The sequence below is a fragment of the Nilaparvata lugens genome, chromosome 1, assembly GCF_014356525.2.
Source record: "Nilaparvata lugens isolate BPH chromosome 1, ASM1435652v1, whole genome shotgun sequence".
Taxonomy (NCBI): Eukaryota; Metazoa; Arthropoda; class Insecta; order Hemiptera; family Delphacidae; genus Nilaparvata; species Nilaparvata lugens.
The window spans coordinates 17,057,094-17,072,592 of NC_052504.1; the positions used below are offsets into that span (position 1 = coordinate 17,057,094).

A 15,499-nucleotide genomic window follows, 5' to 3' on the forward strand; every position below is an offset into this window, starting at 1 on the left:
GTGTGTTGTGCTTTTAAAAAGTAATAGGTATTTAAAAAAGGGCATTAAAAATGGTTGTTTTTATTTCATGAGCTATACATAAATAGTATTCACTATAGTCATTCAAAGTTGTATCAATCCTCGATTTATACAATTAGTAATAAGGCTGTTATGGAATCGTTGGATTACTCAATACAATATTAGAATAATAGTGATTTATTGGTAGATTATACAAATTATCGATGTTTCAAATAATACAGAACAGAAGACTACTGTTCTGTTCGAAGTGTGATCGTATCATCGTATAAGTGAAAACAAATAGTGCCTTGTCAGATTATACAAATAATTAATTTTTGAAATGATACAGAACAGTAGGATACTGTCCGTTCGAAGTGTGATTGTATGGGTGATAGAGAATAGGTAGTGCCTTGTGTCTTGTCTAAAGGTGCGTACAGATTTATGCGCCGCAAACACGAGCTATTCACTTTTAATCAGCTGATGCCAAGCTTTTCATATCTGTATCTTACCGTTTCTGTAGAGATACAGTTATAATCAGCTGATGAAAAGTGAATTGCTCGATCGTGTTCGCGGCGCGTGAATCTGTACGCACCTTTACAATTTATCCAAAATTATTCAGTTAGATTTTAGAAATAATTAAAAATTTCTTACACTGTGGGATTTGAGGCTCAGTTTCAGCTGCTCTTGAAGTCCTTCCATCGATTCTGTTGAAATCCTAAAATCACTTGAAATGTTTGATTTAGAATAACAAGGAATTAAATAAGGTTAGGTTACATGCATCAAGAAGGTCTCTCCAATCCAATCATAGAAATTAATTGCTTTTCGAAAAAAATGTTTTTACATTTTGTAATATGTAAGTCATTCAGTCCCTCACTCATGTAGCCTATTACCTGAGTATGAGATAGGATGAGTATCATATTTCAATAGATTTTATTATTGTTGTTCCCTGTATATTGGTTGTACATATTGTAAATAAATTATCACTATTTCTTAATTTTATGTTCTCAATTAGTCGTAGGTGCACATTTAATGTTATTATTATAGTAAATTCGCCAGAAACTGTTCTAACCTGAGTCAATATTTTTCTATAAAGGATTAAAGTACAATTTTTTTAAGAAACATCTCCCTAGCTCCAAGCGTAAATGAAATAGCGGGTTGATTTAATCAACGGGTACCCACATAAAATGAAAGAGAATAACTTGAAGTATAGTTTCATGACGGTACACTCTCTTGAAAACTCCTATTCTATTAAAATATTGCCTTATTTCAATCAATGCACTCGTAATTGATGTACCGTAACGTAAATTATTCAAATCAACATTAGAAATTTCCACCTTGTACTCTACCTAATTATTCATCCTATTCACATTTTAGGCTAGGGAGGTCTATGCATAGGTTCATTCTGTTCTTGGATTTTACTGAATATTTGTCTAGAGCTTGATAGATGCATTTCTATTCTCATAATCATGCATCAGTTACCTTTTGAAAATCAAACCTCTCAATCTTAGATGAAATCGCGTGTTGCATAAGGTATTCAATGATATTTACAGTCTAAAATTAAATATTTCAAGCATTATTAATGTAGTATTATTTAATATTTCACTTCGATTCAGTAAAATTACATTGCATTATCTTCAACACTCCTGCTTTATAATTCAAGTTCTCTAAGAACTTTGAAGTTGCTGGCATCAATGGTGTTTACTGAGTAACGTATTTTGTTACTTTGAACTATGTGACCAATATTGAATGTTTTATTGATACCGTACTGTTTATTGTAATGTAGTGATAAGATATTCTTGTTTATGACTGGATCATCAACAATAGTAATAATATTGAAAACAATATTGGATTTTGCTAGAGCATTCTACTTTAATGTCTACTTTTATAATTAAAATGTGTAGAACACTTGACCTCATATTATGTTAATTAATCATCCACTGAGATTATTTAAAAGTATAAGGCTATCTATTAGATCATATATTATGTTACAGTATGTAACGATCCATTTTCTTGAAGCCTGAAAGTGAGGAAATTAATCGAAAAAGCAAGAAATATTTTTAACGAACGAAAATATTTGAAGTCAAGGTAGAATTTTAAACTATCAACTAACTTTAAACCCTGCTAACTGCCAATCTTTATATAACGCAGCTTTAGCCCAGCTTACTGATAGTGAAGCAGTTAGTTTAAAACAACTTAGGCACCTTTATCCTCTTTCCTCCCACCTTTACTGGCAAACACAGGACAGTGCAAGCAACAAACCTGCCAGTGGGTTGGCAGTTTCGGAAGTTGCAAAGAGTGTGTCTTGTGCCGTGCACTTGAAAAGTTTGCTGAAAAGAGAGTATCCGTGTGCGTGCCTTATATTTCAATCACTTAATTTAAAAAAAAACATAGTAATTTAGAAATAAAAATGAACTCCAGTTCGACTTTAATAACAATAAGTTACATCCAAATCTCTTGAACCTTATTGTTTTTATATTCTATTTGATTAACGAAATCTTTACAATGACACTCATATTATGTTTCACAGTATAAATATATCATTGTTAATATATCATCATGTTAAGCTGTAATACTTTATTACAATTCTGTCCGAATGTGTTCCAAATAGGCCTATGATTTATTTTTCTAGTGGATTAAATTATGATTAGATTTTAAATTATTGCCTCAATAAATGTAGGTACCGTAACGTATTATTTACTTTATTGTGAAGTTGTATTGAAAAATGTTGTGCAATTTGTTATTATTAGTGCCAAATCTTCTATAACTTAATTTTTGCAATGCTTTCATAGATTGGTAGTGGTCCATAGATGTAGTTTCATTAGTTGATATTAAAAATACATTTCTGAATTACGAGAGATTCTGTTATTAATGAATTGATATTAGTGGATGTTATAAGTATTTTAATATGACCAATTAACAACCTCACCCCCCCATTTCGATTGGAAAAGACAACTTTATTTCATTCAACCATGACAAGTCGTGTTCACAGTTCATAAATTTAACTTCCAAAACTATTTAAACCCTTTTCAAAAATATAATTATTTAATTACCCGGTAAGCAAATATTTCTCATCCAACAACCCTCCTTATCCAAATCAGACTTGAGTATTTACCAAGGACTAAATCATGTTGAGTACACCTCATAATCTGTAGCTTGCTGCATTTTCGTATTACCTATCTACTATTATTCATTTTCTGTTAAGTAGAGACTTCTGATTCAATTGAATCTTTGACTGTTCCTACAAAAATTTTCAAATGATATTTTTGGATCGAGGAAAATAATTTTTGTGCCACTAATATAAATGAATTAATAAGGAAATAATATTTCAACTATCTCATTATAATCCAGTAAAGTGTTCATTGATTTATTTCAATTGAATGACGAACGATCTCAATGCTATAAAATTATAAAAATCAAGTCCCAGAATTCATTACTATAGGCACTTGATTCATAAATGTATTAATTTTTGCTATATTATAATATTTAAGTTTTTCAGTTATACATTTTCAGTATTTACATACATCATGTTTTGTAATGTATCAATCAATCAATATCACACATTGTACTTTATACTGTACTTATCTGAGCTAGCACTTTTATTGCATATGCGTAATTAGGCATTATAATCTTAAAAAATATGTTTTATTTGTTGATAAATTTTCTATTTTTCTGGACTTTGTGTTTTCATAAACTTTTCTATCCTCATGCAGATACTGTAGCTACGTGTATTAAAATTATATTTTTATAATAATCAAATGGTTAGAATTCAATAATGGTTCAGACCACGGTCCGAAAAAGAGGACCTATTTTGTCAATACAACACCGGGTTTCGGATGGACACGTTCATTTCAGTTCCAGCTGCTGTTGTTATTAGTCAAGTCATGTCAGTGGCCCTGAAATAGTGAAATTGATTAGCTCCGACCTGAAAACTCTTAGCAAGAGTCCTTATAGCCAGCCAGTAGGTCACTCATTCTCTCTATTAGAAAGAAGAAGACAGAACTATTCGGAAAACTATTTTGATTTTATGTTGTAGACGTGAAATTTGATAAAATTCAAACCTTGGAAGTGATCAACAGTTATAAATCTGTATTTCAGCTGATAGTTTTGGCAACGCTGGTGAAGTTTGGTTGCTTGACAGATGAAATAATGGTGGCAGATGACTGTGCTGAAAGGTCCATATAACATTAATTAGGGTAGGCCTACGCACATAGTGGAGAATTTAATTATACCTTCTTCTTCATCCATTGTGGGGTCGATGGCGTCATTCCACAATGAAAGTCAGAAACAAAAAAAAAAAAAAACACGAATTTATCAAGATAAAGCACACTTGGTTAAAATCCAAGGCCTTATGCTCTTCGACTTACTGGCAAGTTAGCCAGATATTATTTGAGACAGGTCATCGTCTAAAAATTCCTGTACATCATAATAAGCCCTAGCTCTCAAAAGACCGGTCACAACCCTCTCGAACTTGCTGGTATCCAACTGCTTCACTCCTGCAGGCAGCCTGTTGGAGTAGCGGAGAGCTGCACTCCTGTAGTATACCCGCGATCTCTGGAGGCGCACCCTGGGTGTGCCAAACAGCACTCGATGCCTGGTGTTATAGTGATGTACATCAGTCCGAGTCAACAAATTTTGTTGATTCTTCTTGACATACATGAGCCAGAAAAGAATGAAGTGGCTGACCACTGTTAGGATAGGTACCCAGCCTAACAAAAATGGGCTTGCAATGTGCATGATGTTCGCTTGCAGTTATAATCCTAGCAGCCCGTTTTTGCAGCTTATTGAAGAATTGGGTTGACTCGCTGACTTTATTAAAAACCTAGGAGGGCGACGGAGAGGTAGTGGGGAAGAAGTAGAAGCGAGATTAGAGGTACGTCACTGTAACAAATTAGTACATCCAGTACCGGTTGCACAAAAGCCGGTTGAATTTCAACCGTGATTAATTCCACGAGAACCAATTAGAGAAGCCGTCTTTTCAAAAAAACGCCTTCTCTGTTTGGTTCTCGTGGAATGAATCACGGTTAAAATTCAACCGGCTCTAGTGCAATCGTGCCATAGTGTTGTGGAAGATGAGGAGCCATGCGCCATGCGGGCGCCTTTGATTGTGTACAGGAGTTATCTATCCCTTTTCCCTCCTCACTATGCGCGCATCAAATACTATACTATACTTCTATTATGCGCACCAAATACTATACTTCTAATATGCCTGCGCCACACTCTCGCCAAGCGGCTCACTGTATACATCCATTTTATGGTAGGAGTGAAGGCAAGCGGTGGCATATAGTAGCCATCAACACTCAACGCGCTGTCGTCATTTGCACGCACTTGGGAAGACTGGTAGCGGCAAGTCCAGTAAGGCATCGGTAGCCGGGGTGGCGACCCTAGTGAGAAGCTAGCAGGACTCTTAATGAACAAAATCTGATATCCTGGCTGCTATTCCTAGAAACAATGAGCACAATAAGAACTCTAATAAGTTGATGCCCTGTGACGGGGGCGCGACAGTCGAGACCGACGACATTCGAGGCCTACGACCGTCGAGGACTGTTTTACAGTCCTCTACGGTCGTAGGCCTCGACTGTCGGGAGTGTACGAAAATTAGAGTGGCCTCAACTGTCGCCTAACGCAGGCGACATTTGAGACCACTTTTTCAGGAGTCCTCTCCCGTCGTAGGTCTCGACTGTCGGGGCTGTACAAAAATTAGAGACTCGCTTGCAGCAGGCGACAGTTGAGGACACATCCTACTGCGATTCCAGACAAAATACATTTTATAATTATTATAACTTCTGATTTGTTGAAAACTAAATAATGGAAACTTCCTTTCATAAAAAAAGCATATGAACTTTATTCAAGTTTATTCATTCATCTCTTGTACAACATAGAAAATCAAATTGACAATGTACATACAAAAATTATTACAAGAAATAGAATGTGGAGCTCACAAGACTTACGTCCGTTCGTGAGCTTCAAAAAGAAATAGATTACAAAAAATTTATAAACAAAGTGGCATAAAGTAATATGAAATAAAGTAGGATTAAAAAGTAGGAGATAGACTTTGAAGGTAGATAGTGCTTATCCTTGAAGGATTTTCAGAACGACGTATGATGTTATCATCATATGAAAGTAATCATGTAATTACAGTAATTCTATAAGCAACATTGTTAATGAAATAAATGAACAATTTAGTTTAGTTTTAGACTGTCGCAGGACTCTTCTGTCGTTTGCCTCGTTTGACTCGACCCCCTGTGACTCGATGGTAAAAATATCGAGAATTAGTCGAGGGTCGAGGTAGTTCTCAATATTATGATATCAGTGTTATTAAATTATCACATTAAATTATTAATTATATTATAATTAATATTGAAGCGGCAAACCCACGAGCGCTTGCCTCGGTCGAGGCATGTGACTATAGGCGTGCTTTCGCCCGTAAAACGCTGTTAGTCGAGGCATGCGCACGAATCCGTGCGCCCGTTGAGACCAGTCTTAAACATAAGAATAAAAAAAAACATTCGAGTTTGAATTCAACGTTTTCTCGTGTTGACATGGTTCTGTAACTTTTTTATCAACAATTCAAGTTGTTTTTGAACAAATTATAAATATTCAGTGTCATTAATTGATTTAAAAATTACTAAAAATAGGCCTACTTGAAAAATAGATAGCTGTATTTTAGTGTTTTGCTGAGCTAAGTAGCCACTCTCATCATAGGCCTAACCAAGAAAACATTTGAGTAAAGCATGACATTAGGTCGTCATCTTCAAAATAAAAAGTAAGTCAATTTTACTAATTACACAACATTTGTTAATGTTTATTTATATATATATTATCATTATCAACTTTGTAAAGTTTTATTTTGGAATTAATGGATTTTCTTATCCACATTTCCACGCGCTCTTACTAGCTGCGACATGAGTGCACATGAGGAATTATCATATAAATATAAAGTACCACTTGAATTACTTTATTTTTGCAAGTAGAATCCCTGCTGACAATTGTATAATCAAGCTGTTAATGTGATTTTTCAATAGTTCTTTTCATTTTCTAAAAAAAAAATCATTTTACTCTGCAATCTTTTTATTATCTGGGCAATTCCAATAATTCATCTACCAATAAAGGACAATATAAAATCATTTGAGAACCAGGCTCTACTATAAAAAGTTAACAGTGAATTTGAATAGATTTTATTGTTGAGGACTGAGGAGTCTCCTTCGGGAAGGTGCCACCTTGCCTAAATACATATTAATAATGCCGTCAATCAATGTGCCTTACGACTTTTGTATCTCAACCGGGACCGATATTATAAAGCTTAAATTCATTAAAATGAGGCCCGGTTGCACAAAAGTCGTTCAAATTTTAATCCTGATTAATTTCACGAGAATCAATCAGAGAAGGCCTTTTTGATAAGACGGCTTTTCTGATTGGTTCTCGTGGAATTAATCAGGATTAAAATTCAACCAGTACTAAGTAATTAGTAGCAACAATTTTTTTGCCGCCTAAATTAACATGTTATCCTCCAATCGTAAGGTAGGCCTAAAGATTTTTATAGGTTTTGGCTGTTCTTAATAACTGCAGGTCTATTTGTGGTTCCTATGTTAGATCCATTGGTTGATGTGAATGATGATTTACGCTGAAATCATACTTCTCAAGAAACCTAATTACTGAAAATCACCGATTAAGTTATATGGACGTCCGCTGGGTTATGTAAAAAATGTAAATTCCCTAAAAACCTAAACTTTTCTGTATTTCAAGCGTCCAATTGGTTTGCTGCAACAATGTAAATTGACTGTGTATGTGTATGCATGTTTTACCACTAGTGGCCTGCCTAACACAAATTTTTCCCATTTGAAAACCAAGAAGGTTTTAGGTACACTTTAAATATACATTTTTCATGAGTACTTCTTCATCTATTAATCCTTACGTCTTCAGTTTTATCAAAAATATAACTCAACTACATTCTAATTAATGCTTTACTCTGGTCATTTGTTACTTCATATTTTTATTTCAGAGCAAGCGCATATCCTCAAGGTGTGCGATGTCAGAAATGTCTGGAATATGGCCATTGGACCTACGAATGTACAGGAAAACGCAAGTTCCTCCACAGGGATTCAAGAACAACGCAACTAAAAAAACGATTGAAGGGAAATGTCTCCTCTGATGGACAGTCTTCACAAACATCGTGAGTAGGAAAATAAACAATATCTAATTCATATTTTGCTAAAAGTTATTTCTATGAGTAGCCTACATAATTATTTATTTATTGGGTTAAAACATCACAACATTATGGGCCGGTTTCCGAGCTCGGGATTTAGCTAAGTTCTCGACTTTAACTGGCTTTAAACTCTGAATTCAGAAAATTGGCTTTCCTAGTCAGAGTGTTAACGTAGTCGAGGACTTGAATAGACTCCGGAGTTTAGAGATCACGTTAGACCCTGGAGTTTATAATTTCGTTTTTTGAGTGAAGGGCTTTTAAGTCCAGGACTTGAATTAGATTCTCGCCTCTTTCCGAGTCGAGGATTTATCAAAACTCGTTAAGTCCAGGACTTAAAACAGCGTGATTTCAAACCCTCGACTGGGGTAGGGTTTAAATTCAAGTTTTAGACTTAACCAAGCAAACACAATTCATTTTTTTTTTTGAGTAGATAAAAAGCCAAATAGATGTCATGGAATACCTAAATTATTTGGATTAGTCCATCTAAATTCATAATTTATAGTTTGCAAGTTTATTTTTCTATAAAGTTCTTTATTATATTATGCTTAAAAAATTAACCTTATTTTACGACTGTATGGCAACCTAGAAATGTTCAAGGAAAATAATACAAAGATTGCCTTGGAATGGCCATCATCACATCTCCCAATGTAAATATTATTAATCAATTGCATATTCAACATAATAATAATATAACAATAATAAATTATTATTCCAGTTTTTTTCAAAACATAGTCTACTATAATTTTTATTCCAAAATCAATGGCAAGGATCAATGATAACGTAAAATGAAATGCTTATTTTTTATTCATATTTTAAAAGGTTAGGTTTGCTTTGAATTTATAGATCTACACAATACAAAGATATCGAAATTTATTTTGACAAAATGATTGTCACAAAACAGTTTGGAGAGCATTTAAATTATCCCGCTGCAATCAGCTGTTTTGCTATAGGCCTAATGCCAACAATACAACAGCAAAATATTGATAATTTCCCTCATGTTTACTGCCTTAAAGTCCTGGACTCAAATAAGTCGAGAACTCAATAGACCCAGGAGTTTATATCATAAACCCGTGACTCAGAAAGTTGATTTAAACCCGAGAGCTTATTTCAGTCCTGGACTCTGTAAGTTCAGAACTTATAGATCCCGAGCTCGGAAACCGGCCCTAGAACTTTTGTCTTCAGGATGTTTTGTTGGTGGCTCAAGCAATAAACATAATTTCATACAGATATCCACTTCTGTATCAATATTTTAATAGTATCAATAGAAACTGCAAAAATAGTAAGAAATTGAATCTCTGCGTTTATGGCAATTAGTTGAATTAGCTGTATATTATGCTTTCTGAACGACATTCAGTTGACTTCAACTGTAGTCATATATCCTCACAAAAGGCTACCCGGCTTGTATCCCTTAGATAGAGAAATTATTGAACTCCTATAAATAATTGAGAGTGAGGTGTGACTCTTTCCTGAATGTTGTTGATATAATAGTGTAATACTGTGAAATTGAGTGGGTATATTGTATTTGTTTTTTTTGTGTGTCTTATTTTTCAGGTTTTTGAACTGGAATGAACTTTGATTCGTACTTTCAGATTATCTAGTGTGAGAATATTTGACCATGTTTACTGAATTTGCTAACTTGTTGCTTAGTTGTCAAAATTAAAGCAATTTTCGTTCATTTTTCAAATACAGTTTCAATTTCATGTCGAAAAAGCCACTATATTTGAAAATTGGACGATCATTGACCTTTTTGCAGCTTTGGCTTTTCCACTGGAAATTATGCTCAACGCTCGTGGAGGGGGAATAATTTTCAGTGAAAATGTCACAGTTCGTATTGAGACGTAACCGGAAAAACATTATGTAACGGTGCGTGAGCCTCGGTCCTCCTATGAATGGGTCTGTTGCCCATCCAGAGGGACAAATTAAAAAGTTTTTAGTTATCAGTAATTCTTATGTAGTTAAATAAGAACCAAAATTTAATAGAGTTAGTGGGAGTAGAATCAGGAAATTATTTGTGCGTGTGAGTTCCAGTATAGTGAGTTTTCTCAAATTGTATGTGTGTGTTTCTGAAGAGTCGAAATTTAAATTGTAAATAAAATGGTGAGTGCCAAACTTTTGTTGTTTTCGTATTATAGCTCAAAATTTAGTAACATAGAATGACCGAGGCCCGAATTTAGTTGCAGCAAGTTAGCAGGTTCCCAAATTGTATAGATTGAAAATTGAATATGTCTTCTTGACCTGAATCGATTGCTGAATAACTTTGATAATTTGACATGTTACATGACTTTTATTAATTTGTTCTACCGATTTAGAGTTCAATAAACCTGAAGTTGAATTTTATTAGTATTTTTCATTGAATTCCCTGGCTCGTAGTTACTATAGTTGCTAGAATAGGTGACAATGATGATAATCTGTGCATTTGAATGAACGAATCCACTAAAAGCTCCTAACCAATCAAGGATTCAAATACCGGTAGATGATTTGATAGCAGTAAACTTAAGCAAATATTATAGAAGAGAAGAAACACCCCCTCCGTTTACAATAGTTTTCAGTAATGGGCGGTTATTCATTATCAGGCTTAACTCGACTTTTATTATCATTCGGTCGGCCAAGTCAAGTGGTCTGAAGCGTTCAACTCTTCTATAACTGCTCCTGATCGTGGGTTCAAATTCTGCCAAGTTCGTGGTATCATGGTTCATCTCATCTCATTGCCAATGCACGATGTTTGAGGAGCCATCAACTTCATCATTCTCACAAACTGCAATTATTATTTCAATAAATTAAAGACTAGCAGTCTATTTTTTGAAACTTTTATGTTTAACAGTTACTCACTTTGACAACAAAATCACTTGACTGGGTCTCCATCTTCAGTTAGTAAACTGTTCAGTCAGTGCGTGTAAACTGTTAAATCTAAAAGTTTTCAGTTTATAAAATTCGATGTGACTTAAAAACGTTTTGTAACATCTGTAATATTGAACGTCACATCCTGCTCTTTTAGTAATTTATTGTAGTATTATAAATCATAATTCCCAAAAATAAATTGAATGAACAAATGGAATATATCCTTAAGTCCTGATTCCTGTTTTTGAAAAAGGGTACCTGAACTTGGCAGACATCATGATTCATTTATGGTGTCCTCTGTCGAACTCACAACAAATGGTTTGTTTTGAATTAGTAAATTGTTGGGTATTAGCTGGGAGTGCCTTCTTGAAAGTTGAACATTGTACACTAGGCTGAACCCACACAGCCGTTTTATAGATCACTTTCAGTTTTTGTAACTAACTAGGGAGCTCTTGATTTTTTCTAATAATTATTGTTATATGCTGTAAACTGGGAAATATATTTTTACTTGACAAGGTAGCCAATTTATCTTATAATTTAGGGACTATCATTTTGTTACATTTTCCCTATTCTAATGTAAGTCTGGTTTGGCATGTGTGAGAAAATATCTTATTATATTATTATTTGTGTTTGAAAATAGGTCTGCTGACAATTTGAAAAATCGCAAAAAGTCGAAGGCTGTTGAAAAGGACACTGCCAGCTCTTCAAGTGATGATGAAGATAGTAGTTCTTCGTCATCAGACTCTGACACTGACTCTTCAAGTTCTTCATCCTCATCATCATCATCATCAACATCCAGTGTTGCAAAATCATCAACGTCATCATCATCGTCGTCATCATCTTCGTCATCTTGACTCAAGTAAAAACTTTCATCATGATTTACAATACTGAGTAAAATATGCACTCTTTTAATTGTTACTTATGTGTAATTTTTTAAATCTAAAATTTGTAAATCATAAACTTAGTCAAATTCTCATTTCCAATTATGTCATTGGTGAGACTATTGACTTCGTTTATCATCTGCATCTGCTAACAAAAACAATTAATGCTCTATCAAGTAGTCATCAATCGATTATATTTATCAGATTAACTATTAATTTTGTACATTTGGTAATTTACAATCTTCAACGGATGGTTGTGTAATAACAGTACACTCTTGGATAACATTGAATAAGATTCCCAAGTTCAGATGCTGCTTAGTATATATTTTTCTGTACTAAAAATTCAACAAGAAATAAACTCATAATTCAGTTGCGGGGGGAAATCTGAACTTTAAAATCTTAACAGATACATCAATCCACTGAGCTGAGCATACTGTTGTCAAGACCTCACTTCCAGCTACCTTCTCACCATAAAAAGTCATCTTAATACTCCTAGTGGTGATATAAGCACAAACTAGAAAATTTTGCTTCAGCAGAGCCCATTCCAGAGACAGTTCAGTTATGACCGAGAAACTGCAACTGTAGTGCCAGGTTATTACTCAACTGACTAGACTCCAAGTGGTGATATCTTTGATTCATAAGCACAAACTAGAAAATTTTGCTTCAGCAGAGTCAATTCCAGAGAAAGTTGAGCTATGACCGAAAAACTGCAACTGTTGAGCCAGGTTAGAATCCAGTTAATAATACTATTAACCTTTTCTACATTTGCAATTAACTTGAATAACAGCAACTGCTGTGCTAGATTACAAGTGGTGATATTTCGGGTTTACAAGCACAAACTAGAAAATTTTGCTTCAGCAGATCACATTTCAGAGATAGTTTTTTTAAGACTGAAAAACAGCAACTGCAGTGCCAGATTACAACTTGACTGACTAGACTCAAAGTGGTGATATCTCGGGTTTATAACCACAAACTAGAACATTTTGCTTCAGCATAGCCCATTGTAGGGATAATTCTGTTAAGATCAAAAAACAGCAACTGTCTTGCCAGGTTAGAACTCAAGTGACTAGACTCTAAGTGGTGATATCTGTGGTTCATAAGCACAAATTAGAAAATTTTACTCCAGCATTGCCCATTGTAGGGATAGCCTAGTTCTGTTAACCCTCAGCTACACAGGTCTAATTATTGGGACACTATGCCACAGGTCCGGTCAAAATGACCGCTGATAATAAATCATCCCTAAAAATGATAAGCAGGGCTGAAATTGTATTTTCTGAATTCATTCAGTTATTTGTAGGTTTTGTCGGTAGAGCCAAATAAGAAAAATTATTCAAATGACACATCTTAGTTTATTACAATATATATTATAGCACGACCTAAAAACGTATGAAAAAAAAGTTGAAAGAGAAAAAATTGAATATAAAAAAGTTTAGTTGAAAAAATGTTTTGAAGTCAAAGTTCCATTGTCAAATACATCCACAATCAAAATGTAAGCACAGTATGTGAAAATAAATATTAACAAATAAAAATTGCAGATAATTTTGAATCAAGTTTTTCTTCACTCCAAGACTGGATAAACTAGGCAATTCTGGCACATTCTGTGGCTACACTCTGCAATTCTGGTAAATTCTGGTGGTGCACTTGGGGCAGATGGGCTTCTTACAGCAGAAACACATATGTGATGTTTTCATCTTCTTTTTTGGATCGCATGTGTAGCACGTCTTCCGTTTAGCAAATGTATCACCCTGCACATCAGGTTTGGACACACCCAACACACGCCGAATTGATGAACGAAGCTCAAATAATAAATGAATGTTAGAAAGTCTTTTCTCCATTTGCGGTGCTACTGGGGAGTAAGCTATTTGTTTCAAAAAATCGAATCTGCTCATTTTTTAGTGTCTTTGTAGGAGTTATAGAGCACGAATGAATTCACTCGACTCACATCCAACATTCTATAGAATAGAGCCATTGGCCACCACTGTGTACGTCGTCGAGAGCAAGAATAGATTGCACATCTCTCATCCAGGGCATTAACTCCTCCTTTTGTTTGATTATAATAAACTATATTCTCTGGTTTTTCCGTTTCAATGTCGATGCTCCTTTCATGATGCATAGATGATAGTTGGATAACCGCTTTTGATTTTTTAGGTACATAAAGCTGGCCACTGACGAGCGTTCCAACAAGCCAAATGGCACGGTAGCGTGCCATTGGAACGACGTGAATGGTGAATCGCGCTCGTATTTTGGTGGAGCGACGAGGCTCGATGGAATTCCAACCGGTTGAAAATCCATCGCGCCACGCCAAACCTACGTCACTCCAACTCCTCGTGAATGGGGAATCTCGATGGCATGCTGGAACGACGGAACGACCGTGAATGTGGAAACCTGTGGGTTGTCCCGTCTCAGTGCGTGTCAGACCGTTGAATTGGAAGGATAGATTGCTGTTTTGCTCTTGTTTTGATTGTTGTTTTGTTCTTGTGTTGTTGTGTTGTCATGAGTTCGAACCGGGATTTTGTAATCTCTGTGATCGAGATGTACAGGGATCATACCTGTTTGTGGAAAATAACAGACCCTGGTTACCATGACAAGGTAAAAGGGAACGCTGCTCTGGAGATGATCCTTGAATTTTTTAAAACTGTTGATCCCACAGCTACAAAAGATGTAGTTACTAAGAAGCTCAACTCGATGAGAGGCTCATCGGTGATATCGCAGTGATGAACTTCAGCTCTTCATAGTTCATCCCGGTGGCCAAGAAACGTAGAGTTGCAGCCAACCTCTCATGGGGAGTAATGCACTGTTTCATGACTGTATCTTTCTTTGTAATCATCGGTGTTACCAAACGAAGTAAATGGTTGTAGGTATCTTCATCCATACGCAAATAATTCTTCCAGTCCGAAGGTTTGACACTAAGATCTTGAAATAAATTCAGATGCGTGTGATTCCGCCTATTCGAAAATAAACGTTTCACCCATTTCCGTTTGGGGTTTTTTCTTTTTACGTACAAACACACAGCTGTTGAAATCAGGAGAAGTTCCTCGTCCATACTTGATCACAAACCATCAACTACTGGAGTGATGGAATGGAGTGCTCGTGAATTGACCCACAAAATATTTACGGATTTGGATCGTTCCAGCTGGAGTGACATCGCGCCGTGCCACGCCGTTTGGAATGCTCGTCAGTGGCCAGCTTTAGATACCAATGTCATGTCTTTTGTAAATACATGAATTGATGAACCAACTTCTCTTGTTCTAAGTGGCAGTACCTCTTTTGGAATTTCATTTTTATTTTTTTTCAATGTATCAACATAAGTCAGTCCTTTTTCTTTCAGGCAATTTACCAATTCCACTGAGCTGAACCAATTATCAGCTGTGATGTTTCGATTTGAATTTTTGATTGGTTCAGCCAGTCTAAACATGTACCTACCTTGATTCTTATTTATCTCCTTTCATTGCCGCTGTTCTTTGCTCATTTTTTTCTCAAAACTTTTTATTTTTTCTTTTCATTTTTGAATTTTTCATTTGACACTTTCAATTTCAAATTACTTAGTATATGACGGTACTCGTCACACACACAAGTCTAT

The 15,499-nt window shown here is 35.1% G+C and overlaps 1 protein-coding gene across 1 annotated transcript; it reads left to right on the forward strand.

The window, feature by feature from the left end:
- Positions 1 to 6,478: 6,478 nt before the first annotated feature.
- Positions 6,479 to 13,985, forward strand: LOC111045578 (zinc finger CCHC domain-containing protein 10). Its single transcript, XM_039432320.1, has 3 exons — positions 6,479 to 6,760; positions 7,997 to 8,167; positions 11,679 to 13,985. The coding sequence occupies exons 1-3, from the start codon at positions 6,729 to 6,731 to the stop codon at positions 11,890 to 11,892; spliced, it is 417 nt and encodes a 138-aa protein (XP_039288254.1). The 5' UTR covers positions 6,479 to 6,728; the 3' UTR covers positions 11,893 to 13,985.
- The last annotated feature ends 1,514 nt before the right edge of the window (positions 13,986 to 15,499 follow it).